Here is a 16925-nt window from a genome sequence, read left to right as displayed (position 1 = left end):
TGCAACAAAGTCATCTTTATATCATAATAATAACAAGAGATCGAAATTGCAGCGTAATTACATTGCATGAGGTCCAAATCCTTGAGAAACAACGCAATCAAGTGCATTTAATCCTTTGTGACATCATCTATATGGAGCGAAATCTACTTAAATGCAGGACGCCGTGTTCTTATAGCACACACACATGCACACGCACACTGCCCATGTTTAAACAATGCAAATGGTTATGTAAGACTTTCCCTGCAGAGAAAATCCATGTGGCTCCCGACAAGAATTTGGAATGTAAATTCCCCAAGTGGGGGCGTTGCGGGGCCGTAAAAAAAAGAAAAGCGTAAATGTCACACTGTTGTTGTCTCGGTGCGAGTCGTGCCATCATTTACTGCTGGCTGTATCTTCCAAAGACAGCGCAAATTAAAAGAAAAAAAAAACAGGACCAGCAGGTTTTTTTTGTGGCAATTATGACATGATGAACCACATTCATCACCGAGCGGTGATGATAACCATAGAACAGGAAGTGGAACCTGGAACATAACGCATCTCGGCATATCAGTGGTATAGATATATGAGTAAAATACAATCAATTGTAAAATCTAAGCAGGTGTAAATGTATATAAAATCAAGTAAAAAAGGTCACATATTTGACATTCTTCTGAAAAGAATTTTGTGGGGAAAAAAACAAAATTAACATGCATTTTGATCAAAATTAAGGACAAATCTAACAACATTGAAATAAATGCATTTGGCTCTCTCTTCTTGGAATAGACCATCTTTTATTGACACTTGTATTTTGTGTATTTCTTCCCATTTTCAGTCACTTCATTCCACACGCCAGTTACAGTTCATTAGCTACAAACGCACAAAGCTAATCCAGAGGTCACAGGTCAATTGGAATCTATTTTACTGATTGATTGCGGACCTAGATAGCGTCGGTGTCTCTTACAACGTGAGCTGTGAGTGCACATGCGAGCGTGTCTCCTTCTGCTTGAATAATTCAAGTCCCGTGTCTGGAATTTACGATCAGGGTCGCTGCAGGGCTGTTGTCCCCCTAAAAGCAAGATAGTCTATTTCCACCGAGGTATCACCACAACCTCCCAAATATTCCCATCAAATAATCATCCATGCAGCCCCGCTTTGATAATGGATGAGCGCTAGTCAAGGGGAAAAGGTGCTGAGCCGAGCCGAGTCATTTGTGGGGCCCCGCGAGGCCTGCAGCCCGTCCACAAGATGGACGCTATTTATAGCCCGCAGCACGCCGCTCGCTCGGCTGTCCTCAACCGTTTCATCACATATTATGGCTTATGTAAGGCATATTTTGTTGCACCTTTACACACAATAAATATGCTGTCCGGGAAACTGGAGTTCAAGAGAATTGGGGGAGAGGCGTGGGAGGGGGACGACGACACTCAAGCAGGTATGATGTCATTATTTTTTCTTTTTTTAATTGAAATAAAAATGATGGTATTAGTTTGTGTGTTTTGTACATGTCAAGCACCGACAAGATTGTCGCGGGAAAAAGACATTCAGTTGCAAAATGTGTTGACAGTGCCCTCAAGTGGCATCAACAAGACTAAGGCCACATACCGAGTTAACGCTCGGAACGAGCAGAAAAACAAAAAATGTTTCAGTAATCTCAAGCGAACGATATAAAGCGGTGGCCACTTTGCATAGGCGAGCAGGCGCGAGTACGACAGGTTAGTGCGCAGGCGTTCATTGCAGATATTTTGCACGAATGACAATTTGAAATGTGTTGGCGACCCCCAAAAAGTAACAAAACACATTTTGTACACTGTGCACATATATATTTTTTAAAAACTACTTGTAAATTATCACTTGGCAGGAGAGCCTATTGATTTGGCTTTTTAAATACAAGTGCACCTCTTTTGAAAAATAAAAAATAAAAAAAAAGACCTACACAATACAGTGGTACCTTGACATACAAGATTTGCGTTGCAAGCATAAATTTGAGTTAGTCAAGGTATAGCGGTACTGATGTAGATGTGCACACAAAAACAAAGAAAAAAAAAAAAAAGAATTGCTTCCAATTTTAAAACGAGACTAACCAAACAAAATATGGCAAAACTCAAGCGATGCGACTACCGGTACTTTTACTATTCACAGCACTTCACTTTTAGAAAATTTGACAATTTTGTCATTCATTCGTGTCGTTCGGTCAGATAAGGACGCACACGGTTAGACTTTGTAGTTTGCATGAAATTTCCAGGCACGCCCTTCTATAGTTTGGTTATGTTCAGATATATAAATCGGGTCTATTTGGCAAGCAACGACTACAACAAATACGCAAAAAATAATCACGACGTATCCAATTAAGAGATAACGTGGATATGGACGAACTCGCTGCAGGTAGTTTTGAGTATGAACTGGTCGTTTCGTCCTTGTGAAAGGTTGTCATTTCTTAGTCATTACCACCGCAAAGCTTCAACAGCAGCTTCTTGTAGTCACCGGAGGTGTCGCCCTGACAAAGACACAAACATTCAAAAACATTTTTCCCATTATCACTCTCATGCAAAAAAAAAAAAAAAAAAAAAGAACCCAAAAAAACATGTTAACAGATTGTTTGTGCCGTGCTTCAGTCAGAATATCTCATGGGATAAAATTACAGTAGACTACACCCTATAACTTTTACTTTTATTGATGTATAATTATTTATCACGTCCTTGAGCACCTCAGTTAATTTCTGACTAAAAAGAGGAGCAAAAATTACAAACCTTTCTGGTGGGCCTGAATTAATCTTGGACTGAACATTGGGTGATTGCGGAAGGAACGCGAGCGTGGTGATCAGACTTACGGAGATGTGAGTGTACAGTGACTTCCCGTAGGTCCTCACGTACACCTGCCTGATGTCCATCATGTCAATCTCGGAGCGGGACACCATAATCCGGACCAGAGTCCTGTCCTTGGTCCCAGCACCCTGTCACCCGATTGTTAAATCGTTAGCCTGATAGCATCATTGTCCGAGTCATTTTTAACTTACTGTCATAAAATCAATTTTTATTTGATTATAAATCAATAACCCACAAAAAGGTTGAGTATTGGCAACTCCTTCTTGTTTGTTGGACTTGTTGTGTTTTTACTTGCCTCCCCAAAAATGACATAGGGAGTTACAGGTTTAGGATACCAAAATGATGCCTGTACCTGCATGGCCTTGTGCAGTCGCTCAGCAAAGTAGGCGGGGGTGTTCTTGATGCATTTCACTAGGGAAGGGACACACATATTCATGATATTGATATTAGTTACGACTGCGTTAATATTACACATCATCAGCTGCAAGTCTACTACCTTTAATTACTGGCAAAAGATTAAAAAAAGGGAAACAACATTGAGTTGGTTTTTTTTGTTAACCGTCTATGTGTGTGTGTGTGTGTAAGGGTGCGTAGTTAAGATTTTATTTTGGTTGTATTTATACCGCGGCGAACTTGGTGCTTGACTTACCCACCGCCACCATGCCAGACTCCACATTTCCCGACATTTCCCTGCAGATGCTCTTCTCGATCTCACGACCGCACATCTGCTGGTACTCCTGGAAGACTAGAACAAGAGTCCAACAATCAGATGTTCGTCTACACAGGGGTTCACCGGTGGAGAATCTCAGGGGTTTCAAGGAGGAAACGAAAAGTTAGGACAACAACATATCTACCCACCGGCCCGCAGGTGAGGCTTGCTACGGGCGCACAAGATGGCGTTGAACTGACTCTCGTCTGTGCCCACTTTGTTCTCCCCCGCGGCGTACAGTTTCTGTCAAGGAGACACACAAAAACGTTGAAGCACGAAGCAACGGCGAGACCAGAGTAGATGACTGCAGGGTGGTACCTGAGCGTCCTGTTTGGCAAGCGATATGTCCACATTTTCCCTCTCGTCGCGGTTGCCCTGAAGCAATCCAACAGTTCAGTTAGCGCCGTACATACACGACCGTACGACTATTTGAGGAAATATGTCTCTGGCAGTGCAGTTATCTACCTGGCAGAGGGAAACCAAGAGTCTTCGGAAGTGACCGGAGGTGTCACTGTTGATGGCGTCCTCCAGAGTTTTCCCATACTCTGGAAACAAGGCGCAACATTTTAGGGAATTGGAAGGCAAAATAGTCACAGTTCAGCCGTACTATCCGCTTTAATTGAATGGAGATCATCCATTCACTCTTAAACTGAGCCACTTGTAAGTCTTGTCAGATTGTTGTTGTTGTTTTTTAAAATATACATAAATAAATATAAACTAACCTCCTTTGTAAATCCTCGCAATTTCACGAATATCCGCGTTGGAGCGAGACGAGAGGATCTCAATCAGGCAAGCTTCGTCTGTCCCAGCACCCTAAAAGAGAATTCTTCATTTCTCAATTTGTATTCTCTAGCATGACACTATTTTTTTGTCTACGTGGGGCAACAAGCTGAAATGGTAGCAAAACTCCAACAAGGCCCAAGTGTTCATTCAAAGACGACTAAGTGGGAACCTGCCAACCTTTATTGCCTCCCTGAGTTCGGACGCGTCGAAGTGCGCCGGACTCTTCATCATGGAAAGAACAAGATGCTCAAAATTTCCAGTCAGCTCAGACTTCAGATCGTGGAGCAAATCCTGCGGGAGGGAAATGCGGAAAATAAAACAAGAGAGCGGACGTCACAAGATTCCCGGTCACCTCGGTGTCCATCACAAGATAAATACGAGTCAGTCCGCAAACCTTGCCATAAGTTGTTTTGTAGGCTGCCACCATGGGGACTCTTTGCTTGTTGCTGCGACTTCCCAAAAGCTCAATGATGGCATTTTCGTCTGTGCCTGTACAAAGCATTCCATAATCTCAATTAGAGATTTAGAAAACACAAAAATCCAAACTTGACAAGGCACTTGAATACGTTCAGTCTGGTAAGGTCAAACCAAACGTCAAATTAAGTGACTCACCGAAACCCTTCATTGCCTTCCGAAGAACTTCCACATCCCTCAGGGGATCAGCCCCAGGGAAGTCCTTAATAGAGCCTCTGTAGCCCGTCTATTTATTCCAACAGAACAAAAGTTACAATTAGGAGTGCATTTTGCTATGTGGAAAACTTGTGTAGTATGAGTCATCTTACAGAGATGGCGGATGCCTGAGGATTAGTTGGAGCCCCGCTTCCATATCCCCCTCCGCTGGGGTAGTTGGGCGCAGGTTGCTGACCTGGTGCCGCCCCTCCTGGGTATCCCTGTGGAGCGCCACCTGGCTGCAAACAGAGGACAGGTGTCAAAGGTCAGTGTTGTAGCGCACGACCAGACCATTCTGTTTATGGAGACAAGCTAGTTCTAGAACTCATGCCCGATGATGAACAATGTTCAGTGTACTGAGAACATTTTACATACTGCGCCATAGCCTTGTGGCGCCGCCCCCCAGCCGCCACCTACGAAAATATATATACAGTATATCAAATTTTCTTCGAGCCACAGTCAAAAGGAAGCACTTGAGATCTTACCTCCTGGAGGCATGGACGGAAAGCCTCCACCTGGCTGAGGTTGTTGATATCCTCCGGCCTGAGGTGGGAAACCTCCAGCTGGGGCAGGGTAGCCACCACCCTGGGGAGGGTAGCCCCCCGCTGCTGGTGGGTACCCACCCCCCATCTGAGGGTAACCGCCTGCCTGTGGTGGGTATCCGCCACCTGCCTGGGGTGGGTAGCCACCCCCTTGTGGTGGGTATCCACCCCCTTGTGGTGGGTAGCCCCCGGTCTGTGGTGGGTATCCGCCACCTTGTGGTGGGTATCCGCCCGATTGTGATGGGTAGCCACCCGCTTGTGGCGGGTAGCCGCCTGACTGAGGAGGATAACCTGGGTAGCTCATCTCCACAACCTGAGAGTGACAAGAAGTAGGTACTTCTATAAATGTCATGTGAACAGAAATACGCTCGTGTGTAATCTTAGTTCCTCATCCTGCAATTGGTTCCCCAAAACCTTGCGTGTTCACTTGTATTAAGCCTTTCATAAATATGGCTGGCTGGAGAATTGACCATTGTTACGGTAGTTACGGTTAGTCTAATAAAAGACTAAACATTTACAGAGCACAAAAGATTCCTGTATCCCAAGACCTTTTTGTGTGAGTTCCCACCACTGGCTTGTTGACATACCAAGACTGTTTAGACTGACTGGCTGACTAATACTTGAACCAAGAAAACACTGGGACCAAATGAATAAATTCGGGGTGCAGTGTGTTCAAGTGTACTTACTTGTCCCAAATCTAATCTCCTTTTTTATATTTGTGCCTTCACTTGCACAAAGTGCACCGGAAGGTACCATTACACCACAAGCTCGTCTTAGCAATAACGACAAAATGACAAAAACGTCCTCTTCAAATATCGGATGAGACTATTTATTCGCCTGATGTCATTTGAAGTTACATAACATCAACCCATTCACCCCCGCCCCGGCAACCCTCAAGGGAGTTAGCTTCCTTTTAGCATCCGCTTTATTGGCTCGCTAGCTTGCTCGTTCGACGTATAGATCAGTGCAAAACGGCGAAAACAAACATTAGAACGATGTGTGTGTGTGTGTGTGGGGGGGGGGCTAAAGAAGAAAATCGCTCATTTAGTCACGATGCTATTAGGCAACCTTAAACGTTTTCCGTTGTTCTTGTACGGGAGGGGAATTTACATTCCAATGGCAAGTTAGTAAGGGGAAAAAACTACAGTGGTCTCTTCAGCAATGGACGTCGGCGTCTCGAGTGTCGTTTAAAAACAACAAATTTAAAATGAGAATTAAGTAGCTTTACTTACGTATCAGATGGTGGTGCGCGCAACAGGAAGAGAGGGTCGATCAGGGGAGTGGAAGTAGAGGGCGTGTCCGTGGAGCAAAAGTTTAAAAAAAAAACTCATTTGCACTCTGCTGACCATCTTATTGGGTTTCATTTGTTTTTGTTGTTCTGTTGCCAAGGACACTCGATTAGCTCACAAATTGAGGACAATGCAACAGCTCTGCAAACAATATTGGTCTGGTCATTTAAAGAATGCAAACGACTCATACGCATACTTTTGTTGGTTTAAAAAAAAAGAACTCGTGTTCTCCATCAGCATTCCTCGTCCCCTCAGCATTCCGCGTCCCATGCCTATTCAGCTGTCACTGTCAAACGATTTCATCGTCAGACTGGATGAGGAATTTTATCTATCACGTTATGACATGTAATGTATCACGTCAAATTGAAATGTGTCATAAATTCAGTTTTTTCTGATGTGGCAGCAATAGGCTTGCATGTTATTTCATACACAACGTTGGGAAAAGGTGGCGAATTTTCAAGGTTAATACTTAAGCGGAACTCAAGTACGCAGAGGCGAGCAACCGTTGGACTTATTTACCCGACGGACAGGTTGAACTGAACCATCCCTGTGCTTTGTTTATATTGACACATATTCTTACTTGCCTCTGCAGTCACACTTAATGATTTTGACGCTTTACATCAAAAGGTAAATTGTGAAAATAAAAAATGTGGAAGAAGGACTGTGACCGTTTCGAGTATTTGCAAACGCTCGTCACGGAGTTTCAGGACACAGATAGTGATGGTGAGCTGCATCTTTTATATTTGTCTTTTATATTTGTTTTTACGACTTTAAATTAATGTTTCGTGTTAAGTGACTGTCACAGGACACGATGCATGGTTATGAACCTCAAGGAAAATATGGATACGTGTGTAGCTAAAACGATCATGTTGTGTAAATAATTTTGTTTTCATTCGTATAATTTTCTAACACTTGCAAATGTGTTTTCAGAGGCAAAGGAGCAAGTTCTTGCCAACTTGGCCAACTTTGCTTACGATCCGAAGAACATGGAGCACTTGAGGCAGCTCCAGGTGGCTGATCTCTTCCTGGACATGCTCACAGAAGACAATGACAACTTTGTGGAGTTTGGAATAGGTGACGATTCCCATGGCACATACTGTTTTTACACCATGAAATTAGATTGAGCGGTCTCCTCGATTTGAGGGCCATTAACAAACACACACATTTTTCTTACCTTATACTGTATTGTTTTTGCTGTTGACTGCACCAGGAGGACTGTGCAACCTCAGCATGGATCCAGAATGTCGCGACCTCATTCTGCAGAGTGACGCCATCCCTCTGGTCACAAACTGCTTGTCCAGTCCACGGGAGGAGACGGTCCTGTCCGCAATCAGCACACTCATGAACCTATCAACGCCGTTGTCACGTCCACGCATCAGCGACGTGGCCATCTTGGAGTGCATGCTGCGCTTCTCCCTATGTGAGAGCCCCCACCTGCGCAACCTGGCCCATGTCTTCCTGCAGGATTGCTGCAGCGAGGAGCAAGTGATCCAGGCCCAACAGGGAATGGCAGGACAGACACAGACAGCACTTGGCATCCCGCTGCCCAAAGACTGAACGAGAAGGAGTTATTATGGGATTTCCAGTGGACGTTTGAGTCAACTATATGTTGACTATAATCCAGACATGAGGGTGTACATTGAGATGATCAGAGCTAAGAGCTCGCTGGCCATTCTTCAGGAAATGTTTGAAATGCACAAAGTAAGTGTAATCCTCTTTATTGTTGGGAGTAAGAAAACACTTGTCCCTCAAGGCACCACTGTAGAGTAAATCTTTATTTACATCTTAAATACAACATTTAAAAAGACGAACATGTGACACAAACGCACTCAAAGGCAACTTTGGGAAGCTATGTTGCATTCAAGGCCACAAGGTCAGTTTAGTTTGTTTAAAAAAGAAGTGCGTAACGAAAACAGCACAACTTCACAAACAAAAGGCACCCCCCAAAAAAAAAAATTGGCAACAAGCCCTTTTTAATCAGGAAATGGACGATGTAAACAAACGATACCGGAGCTGTATTCAGGCATCCCGGGGAGAGCCGTGCACTCTGAATCGATACAGGCAAGTGTACTCTTGGTGGCCCCAGTTGGACAGCACCTGCACCTCGATGATTTGGAAGGCACGTTCATTCTCCTCCTGTAAAAAAACAACCCAATTCCAATTTAACAGTCACTTGACTGCACATGATAGAAAAATGCCAAAATGTCTTTCCCATATCAAAAGGCGGGATTTTCTTTTTGAAAATTTTTTACTTTCACAAGTGTCTTTACAGTTATGTATCAAATGTGAAAATGACCCTTATTAAAGGTCTAGAGAGGGCCCGAGATGTCTAAAAGAAGCCCCTCAACTCACTTTCATAGTTCCTTGGTATCAAGATGCTGCCAAAGTAATAATTTGCTTTGGCCTGAGTAGGTATCACTATTGACATTGCAATCAAATCGGATCTTGTAATCATCCCTAAAGTTAAAAGGTAGGTAGAAATCTTTTTTCTTAAGACATAATTTACAGCTGGCAATATGACGCATCGTGGTGCAAGGATGGACTCACAGTGACGTGATAGGTCTGCAGCGCTTCTCCGTCCTCTTGGTATGTGTACAAGCCCAGAAGCGTCCCTCGCTCCTGACCGGCGTCATCCAGACCCTGAAAGACAAAGTCAACTCAAATGCCGAGCCTCCATACAACTTGGTACACGGCGAGGCTTACATAGACTCGGAAGTCTCTTGGGGCGCTGCGCAACGTGCCGCTGGGTGCCAAGGCTTTGGGGATGTGTTCCAAGGAGAAGGCAGTGGGGAGGATGCTCATGGACAAGCGAATAACCAGGAATCCCGTGGAACCTTGGAAGGCCCAGCAGTTCCCAGGATGAACGTTGGGCTGCGGGAACACAAGCAAACGTGGAGGTGGGCCTTAAAAATCCAAACTAGATCCTTAATTATCAATTTGTATATTCAACTATATACCATAAAATGAACCATCAAAATGCATTGTTCAGTGGTCCATCATGTTCGGTGAATAGCATTACTGCCTGAGTCACTGAACTTTCTGAACACAATATCAACAATAAAGAATGATTCTTTGCATCTACTGTATGTAGATTGTCAGTCATCCAATCACTTTTTTTTTTTTTTTAATGTCCAACTGAGAACAGAAACGGCGCATCACTTGAATGACGACTCTCGGAGACTGCGAGAAGTACCACAGAGGAACTCCAAACAAACTGAGCAGTGCTGCTTTGGTCTCATACGTCTCGGAACAGCGAGTGCTCAGGATGCTGCCTCCTATCGGATGACAATGACATTAATTTAATAAAAATGTTTAAAAAAACAGACGAACATCACAAACAGCGAGTCCCTTTGTCACCTCCGGACTCCAACGCATAGTCAGCAAGGCCAGTTCGGTCATGGGAGAAAAGGCGCAGCGCGTTCTTCACCATCAGGTCCACATCCTGCACACACGCAACAAGCCATCAGGTAGCAGAATGAAAAAATAAAATAAAATAAAATGTAACAAATATTATCTGCTTGGATATTTCTAAATAGGTCAGTTATGTGTAAAAGGACTTCACATCCTGACCTCTCTTGTTAACGCCATTCCATCTGCGTCTCTGAGCACCTCCTCACGGCGGCGCTGCTCGAGACGAAGGCTGACATTGCGGAGGATGCCGCGCTCCAGTGAGGCCAGAGACGCCTGCAGATCGTTCCCCAAGAGCAGAACACGAACTTCCTTCTGGACCTGAGCGGAGACCTGAGATGAAATCTGTTAAGGAAGAGGAGAAGATGAGAAAACATGAGTCAGGCATATTTAGTGTTAAAAAGGTGAGGTCAAAATGAAGATAGAACCAGAACAATGAATCAATTAATTTGATTTAATTTAACAGATCGATGGCTTCTGTCATTCAAAGTACGTCCCCAGATTATTTTTTTAAATGTTTATCTTATATCACCCAGCCCTATTTGACGACACAAATATGCCAAAGTTGCAGCCGTCTCACAGTCTCCTGGTCCAATTGCTGACATCCCAGAAAACCGTCCACATCCCGCCTGATGTCCTTCAAAGCCGCTTCCAGACGTTCCACCTGTGCCATCAAGGCATCATGGGACTGACGGTCCATAGAAACGCTGTGAGGGAGAGCGATTGCCATGTTGCAATTACAACACACAAAACGTCAGAAAAAAAAAAATACGCACCATCATGCAGTGTACGAATTGAAGCACAGGCGTGGTGAAGCTCACCTGACTCCATCCCAAGTAATTGCCGGTGCCACTGTGTCGATCGCTTCTTGCCTTGACATTTCCTCCTGGAGTAAAAACCTTTGCTGAAAACAGTGTGGGACAAATAAAGGATATCTTATCTTATTATCTTATTGCCAATTTCATACCACATGCATGTTTGTGTGCTCATGAAGAGGGGAAAGAAATGCAGGGGGGGGGGGGGCAGCATACCTCCGCCTTGGCTGCCAGGTTCTGCAGATTCACCTCCACAAGATCCAGACGAGACATTTGGCTCTGCAACCAAAATAATTCCTGAACAGAGACAAACGACAACAATCAGTCAAGAGAAGTTGTTTCAGTCACAACTAAAACACTAAAAACTTGTTTATATGTCACTACCAAAAGCTTTTTTTTTCCTTTTTAGCTTGGACTTACATTTATTGCAGTCGTTCTAATGCTTCTAGTTCACACTTTGTCGGAGGGTGTAAGTGTAACCGTTACTTTTGTGACAATTCAAATAAAGTATCGAAACATGGCCCTTGTAGAGCACCAACATATCCAACAACCAAAAGTTGAAAAACCACCTGCTCCCTCTGCTGTCGGTTGTCATCCATTCGCCTTCTCAGCTGGGCCAGTTGGCGTTCCACCAGTCTGCTAAGCCAGAGTTTGCCACTTTTGCCGTTGCGCTGCAGTTCGGTGTGGATCCGCAGCATCTCGCCGTGTCTCTGCTCCGCCCTCTCATCGCCGGCTTCCACGCGCTCCCAAAGCAATGCCAGGTTGCGCTCCAGACGTGCAAGGTGTGCGGTACTTGTACGAGTCTGGCTTTTGAAACAAACTTGGCCCTCTCACTTCTAGCTCTGAGTGCAAACTGGGTGCAAGAATTTCAACATCACCTCCTCCGAGTCCCCCGCAGCTCCCCTCGTCGCTTGGCTCCCTGAAGTAGAAACCAATCCATCGACCGCGGACAGGGGAGGGCTGTCAAAGATAGAAGTCCCCCACTCCAGGACCCTTACACTCGGTAGACCGTAGAGGCCAAACCAACACAAACCTAAAAGACACAACAAGACAATACTTGAAATTGTAGTTTTGTAGAAAATGATGACTGCGCAGGAACCTACTGAAGAGGATTGGAAGAGCCAAGAAGAGTGCAAGAGGAAACCTGTAAGGGCAGAAATTGGAAATGTCTGAGTCGACATCATTTGTAGATGAACAAGCTATATTCAAGATTCACAGGTGTCTAATTTAAGGCCAGATGTGGCCCACTAAAGCAATTGAAGTTTTTGTTTTACACCATCAACGGTCCTTTGAGGGGAAACCAGAATTACACATTGGCCCATGGTGTAAATTGGGTTGCCAACCTTGAATTCATATTAAAATAGGTGACTTAAGAATTAGCTCCACATTGAGTTATGGTTTTTCAAGCTGCTGTGAATGATAAAAATCATTATTGGGCACTCTGTAATTACCGGGTTAGCAGAGGGCTGTCACTTCGTCTGCTGATCCACTTGAACACACCTCCCAGGTCGGACGACCTACCTAAACACAAACTTATAGTTCAGTGACGATAAGAATGACAAAATTAGCAGTCAAATAACGATCTGAAATCAAACAGAAGAGAGAAAAGAAGCCGACTACCAGGATGGAAAGATGTTCTCCAACCTGCTAGGAAGAGGAGAGCAACACTCACAAGAGCTTGATTAAATGTCAGCTACGAAACATCAAAATCAATGCACGCGTCTCGACATCGAGGAAGAAGACATTAGCGACAGAAAGAAAACATCAAGCCGCCTCCCAGGACAAGAAAGTACTTTTGGTCTACGGGGGGGGCAATGACCTGCAGCGTGAGATGATGATGACAACATTGTCCTGGTCAAAGTCCACAACGCCGAGGTCAGCCAACACAAAGAGCACACTGAGGAAACAAGGCTCCTTCATAATGGAGACACAACTTTGCATGAAGACACTTTAAGGTACATCTCCACAATCTAATCTCTTCACACTTGGACGTCATTATGCTCATTTGTGACCGGCATCGGACATACTGTACATCCATCCGATAGTTTGAATGCACTCTGCGGAGGTTCTCAGTATGATGCATTCAGTATACAAAAACAACTGCAAAATGAAGACCTCTCAGACAGCGTCAGAATTGTTACCGTTCTTTTGTTTCAGATTGTGCGGATGTACCTAATGAGAGTATAAATCAGGGATGGGCAAACTTTTGAGGCGACGGCGGCAGCAGCAGCAGGAGCAGTGTCAAATTAACCTGTAAACACAGTGATGTTCCGCAACAAGCAGCGGAGCGCCGAGGCCCGAGCGGACCAAACCGAGGCGATGGCGACGTGCGTCGGATCCGCGTGCTGTTTCTCCTTGCAGTCATTACCTGTACGTAGCAGCAGTAAGTGCATGAGAGAAAAACCAGGTGGGAAAGAGAAAGCAATAAGGAAAGGCCTAAATACTGTCAGAAGCAACATCAATTATATCAGCTACATCATATTGCATTAAATTATTCCCCAATTTGTATTTTCTTCCTTTCATAGTAAGCATATCTTAGAGGCTGAAATTTAATTGGATGCAAAATCTGTGTCGCCATGTCAGTCTCACCTGCATCACTACAGCAGACCCACAATTCAACTGGCAAAATATGTCTGCCGCAATCAGCACATTTATACTTGTGTGGTGCCACACTGCATTTTCGTGTTGACGTGACGGTGGCGGCATTAGGATGTGGCTTGAGTCAGTCTCGCTACCAAATGCGCGGCTCGCCAGTGATCAATGTATCCAAGTGAGTGCCAACTCACATAGAGATCCGCCGGGGTGAAGCTCCCTCTGCGCACTCCTCATGTCTCCGCCGCGGTCCCTACGAGCTGCAACGACCACACAGCAAACGCAGTCAGGACAAAAAGATGCTTGCTGGCGACGCCACCGCCGCGCCGCACCCACAGATGAAGAGGGATTTGCATTTCTCCACAGAAACAGCCAAAGTCAAGAGAGGTGCAGCCCATTTGTGTGATAGGGGAGACAACATGTGAGTGGGATGCAACTGTTACAAACAAGCGTTTCAAAAAGTTGAGTTTGAACACAATGCATCATGGGGAACACTCCGCTTCTTGATCTTCTGCAGACGTGTGAATCAGATTGGTGCAGGCTGTTTATCATGTCCCAAAGTCTTTTTTTTTTTCTTAACACAACAGGCAAGTGGCGACAACAACCCTGGGAGAGAAGGTGAATCCTCACTGAAGTTGAATCTACTAGTTCCTCAAAAGTTAGTGAGTTATTCAAAATCCACTAAAGACAACCAGATCGGCCACCCTGCAGATGTGGGGGAAGTAGGGAAAAAAAAAAACGCTTACAGGCAGGCCCCCCATGTTTTTTGTCAACCTGACACATCTGCCATGCGCGCGCCAGTGCAAAGTGGCAACTGGCCGCCGCCTTCCTCGCACCAATCAGAAGCCAGTCCAACCACGGCTGCAGCACATCTGCAAGTACCACACACGGCTCAACGGGGAACTGTCATCCCCGCAGTTGGGGAATCCTCAGAGTGAAGCTGTGATGTCACAATTAGACACAAGAACGAGGATTGCAGTGTAGAGGAGATCATTTGATTCCATCCTCACCTGTTCTGGCTCGCCGTCTTCGGTCACTGCAGTAGATGGTGGACGCGTCCAACGTGGGTGATTGCAACGATGTGTACTTGGAGGAAAATGAGACGTTTGAAGTTCCGGACTCCCTCCTGCCGCAGTCGCAATCTTTGCAGGAGACCCGAGTCGGCATCTGGACCCGGTGTTTGGGACAGCGGGCGTCGGAGCCAATCAAAGTGCTGTTAGCCACCACGCTGCTCTGCTCCTCCACAATGGTGCTCTCTAGAAAACAGCAAACCATGTACAGCAGCTGACATACAGTATTACACATTCAAACAGCACTACAAAAATTCATTATACATTAGGTAGAGTGAATCTGAAAACAGCCAAAGTCAAATTTGAGAGTTTCACCAACCTCTGGGATCAAGGTCTTTGTCCAAACCTAGAGTACCACCAAAGCGAGATCATCGCATCATCAGTCAGGAGTCATAACAGGGACATGAAAACGACGCTCTCAGGTTTATTCCTTGCTGCTTCTTACCCCAGAAGTTGTCAATCACCGTGCTCTCCTGGATGGAGGCCTCGTGGAGGGAGGATTCATCCAACAAGGATGAGAGCAGAGAGGCATCGGAAGCGTCGCTGTGGAGCGACTGGTTGGAGGATTTACGAGGTGTGTGGGCGAGGAGCGACTCTGAGCAGGATGCGGAGTGTTGCAGAGAACGGCGAGATTTCAACATCCTGAGGGAAGAATACAAGGAGCAAGTGAGGACCAAACAAACTCACGAGTAAAGAGTACAGTGATGTGTACTGATATGCCGAGAGCGGGTGGGAAGACAAAACAGGTGAAAAGAAGAAGATAAAAGGCAAGGCGAATAAACGGCAAGTGATGTCTACCTTGTGTTTCTCCAGCCGTTTCCCTCTACGTGGAGGGAGGTGCTGCCGAGTGGCTGGCCGTGGTCCAGCAGGCCGTTGCCCAGACGTAGACTGCGCCTGGACATGGTGGCGGGCTCGCAGTCCGAGTCGGACGCTGCGGACCAGTAACTGGAGCTGAGCAAGCAGAGAAAACATTTCAAGTACAGTTGTCAAAATAAAAGACAGATTGTGTTGCTGTTGCTGCGAGAAGATCGTGTCAAAGATTATGACATTTATGATTATTTTCCTCTCACAATTGCTTTAAGCATCACTTTAGCAACAGCAATAACACATGGCATGACAGTTCTTCTACAGTGGAGTAGATTACTTGTCGCACCTTTATCATTAGCTACCCTAAGTAACGTGAGGGCCAGGCACACTGACCTACATAGCGAGTCCACCAACAACACACTAAACATGAGCATACACACACAGGTCTGTCCAGCCCCAGCTCTGTAGATCCTCGTCCTTGTCAGCAACGATCATTGCTTGTCAGGCAGACGTCAAGCGCACGCATCTTTCTCACAACATACAACAAAAGCAACTTCCTGTCGGAGCCGCAGGTCAGTGCGCTGCTAAAGCCGCTCCCCTTCGTCCCACACAGATAACCTGAACTCTGACCAAGCTCTACGAGAGGACTTACCGCCAGCTATTGGCAAGATGCCGTTTGACTCTGTCCACCTGCAGCGGATCAGCTGCCCCGGTGTGGTGATAAACGTCACTCAGTCTTTCTGTCAGCCTCCTTGGATTAGACAGCAGTACGCACACTTGCAGCCAATTATTGAGAACTGAGTAGAAGAGGGAGAAACAAAGTAAATATCTGTAACTTTTGTGAGTAGTTTATACGCCGTAGAATTTTCCGATAAAACCGACTTTAAATGGTGTTTAAAAACAAGACACTTTCACACGTGCTTTGAGGTCTTTAAATTGCAATGTGAACTTTCAGCCAATCACATCGGAGTATTTGTGTGTAGGTCACAAAAACACCAATCACATACGTGGTGCGCGTAGCCCCGCCAAATATGAACAGTGGAGTTGTTTTGGCCGTTAGCATTCGTCGTTAGCTCTGTAAAATGACATACTGGATACAAAAGAAGACAAGAGAAAACAAACACCCGACCAACTGGACGATCCAATGTCGGGATTCAGGCGAAAATTTCAGATAGTTAACACAATAAAAATTGGCTATCAGCTTATCTGTTAAGCTATTTAAATTCTTGAAAACTCGAAACACTGTCAATTACTGTACCAAATTTCACAGAGAAAATGTGGCGAAAGCTTACTGCCCTTTCTTCTTTGTGATTTTTATAAGCACCAAAGTTACACTAGCGCCTCTGTGTGGTTAACATGATAAGTGCCTAAAATAAGCGCACTGGCCAACTAGACATAACGGTGCAGAAAAGAACAGAGCACAAAATAAAAAAAATGTGA

The 16925-nt window shown here is 45.1% G+C and overlaps 3 protein-coding genes across 7 annotated transcripts; 1 reads left to right on the top strand and 2 right to left on the bottom strand.

Moving 5' to 3' along the window:
• Positions 1–750: 750 nt before the first annotated feature.
• On the bottom strand, positions 751–6874 carry LOC147190090 (annexin A4-like). Its single transcript, XM_086099458.1, has 15 exons — positions 6737–6874; positions 5448–5817; positions 5338–5375; positions 5076–5201; positions 4906–4993; positions 4688–4782; positions 4471–4584; positions 4233–4323; positions 3976–4055; positions 3829–3885; positions 3660–3753; positions 3451–3546; positions 3154–3212; positions 2807–2929; positions 751–2473 (listed from the first exon to the last, which is right to left on the bottom strand). The coding sequence occupies exons 2-15, from the start codon at positions 5806–5808 to the stop codon at positions 2414–2416; spliced, it is 1482 nt and encodes a 493-aa protein (XP_085955584.1). The 5' UTR covers positions 5809–5817; positions 6737–6874; the 3' UTR covers positions 751–2413.
• A 112-nt stretch (positions 6875–6986) lies between these two features.
• On the top strand, positions 6987–11150 carry armc7 (armadillo repeat containing 7). 2 transcript variants are annotated; one of them, XR_015097518.1, is made up of 5 exons: positions 6987–7516; positions 7724–7867; positions 8004–9690; positions 9939–10605; positions 10738–11150. XR_015097518.1 is itself a non-coding variant. In XM_086099459.1 (3 exons), the coding sequence occupies exons 1-3, from the start codon at positions 7441–7443 to the stop codon at positions 8348–8350; spliced, it is 567 nt and encodes a 188-aa protein (XP_085955585.1). In that variant the 5' UTR covers positions 6987–7440; the 3' UTR covers positions 8351–9879. The 2 variants fall into 2 exon arrangements, 1 of the variants encoding a protein (XP_085955585.1); XM_086099459.1 differs by lacking the exons at positions 9939–10605; positions 10738–11150 and having other exon boundaries at positions 8004–9879.
• On the bottom strand, positions 8551–16749 carry LOC147190088 (uncharacterized). Of its 4 annotated transcripts, XM_086099455.1 has the most exons (22): positions 16493–16749; positions 16138–16282; positions 15477–15629; positions 15124–15320; positions 14998–15024; positions 14619–14864; positions 13803–13868; positions 13268–13384; positions 12836–12913; positions 12468–12537; positions 12120–12160; positions 11895–12049; positions 11586–11819; positions 11233–11313; positions 11023–11105; positions 10782–10908; positions 10364–10546; positions 10151–10235; positions 9953–10068; positions 9497–9664; positions 9341–9433; positions 8551–8929 (listed from the first exon to the last, which is right to left on the bottom strand). In XM_086099455.1, exons 3-22 carry the CDS (start codon positions 15578–15580, stop codon positions 8813–8815), a joined length of 2388 nt encoding a protein of 795 aa, XP_085955581.1. In that variant the 5' UTR covers positions 15581–15629; positions 16138–16282; positions 16493–16749; the 3' UTR covers positions 8551–8812. The 4 variants fall into 4 exon arrangements, with proteins under 4 accessions (XP_085955581.1, XP_085955583.1, XP_085955580.1 ...); XM_086099457.1 differs by lacking the exons at positions 12836–12913; positions 16138–16282; positions 16493–16749 and adding exons at positions 14355–14480; positions 15928–16097; XM_086099454.1 differs by lacking the exons at positions 12836–12913; positions 16138–16282; positions 16493–16749 and adding an exon at positions 15922–16097.
• Positions 16750–16925: the final 176 nt, after the last annotated feature.

This window comes from Hippocampus guttulatus, chromosome 19 (genome assembly GCF_054856545.1).
Source record: "Hippocampus guttulatus isolate MCC_2025c chromosome 19, RoL_Hgut_1.0, whole genome shotgun sequence".
NCBI lineage: Eukaryota > Metazoa > Chordata > Actinopteri > Syngnathiformes > Syngnathidae > Hippocampus > Hippocampus guttulatus.
The sequence above is the reverse complement of the archived record's forward strand: the minus strand, read 5'-3'. Positions and strand labels throughout refer to the sequence as shown.

Excerpts from the sequence above, each read along its gene's own strand:
- LOC147190090 (XM_086099458.1), bottom strand. The coding sequence starts at position 5,808 with ATGAGCTACCCAGGTTATCCTCCTCAGTCAGGCGGCTACCCGCCACAA. Across the intron at positions 4,056-4,232 it reads TGCGAGGATTTACAAAGGAG|AGTATGGGAAAACTCTGGAG; the intron begins GTTAGTTTATAT and ends CCTTGTTTCCAG. Across the intron at positions 2,930-3,153 it reads GACTGCACAAGGCCATGCAG|GGTGCTGGGACCAAGGACAG; the intron begins GTACAGGCATCA and ends ATCGGGTGACAG.
- LOC147190088 (XM_086099457.1), bottom strand. The coding sequence starts at position 15,980 with ATGATCGTTGCTGACAAGGACGAGGATCTACAGAGCTGGGGCTGGACA. Across the intron at positions 15,630-15,927 it reads AGCTGGGGCTGGACAGACCT|CTCCAGTTACTGGTCCGCAG; the intron begins GTGTGTGTATGC and ends CTGCTTGCTCAG. Across the intron at positions 10,236-10,363 it reads GAATGGCGTTAACAAGAGAG|GATGTGGACCTGATGGTGAA; the intron begins GTCAGGATGTGA and ends GCGTGTGTGCAG.
- armc7 (XM_086099459.1), top strand. The coding sequence starts at position 7,441 with ATGTGGAAGAAGGACTGTGACCGTTTCGAGTATTTGCAAACGCTCGTC. Across the intron at positions 7,517-7,723 it reads TCAGGACACAGATAGTGATG|AGGCAAAGGAGCAAGTTCTT; the intron begins GTGAGCTGCATC and ends ATGTGTTTTCAG. Across the intron at positions 7,868-8,003 it reads CTTTGTGGAGTTTGGAATAG|GAGGACTGTGCAACCTCAGC; the intron begins GTGACGATTCCC and ends TGACTGCACCAG.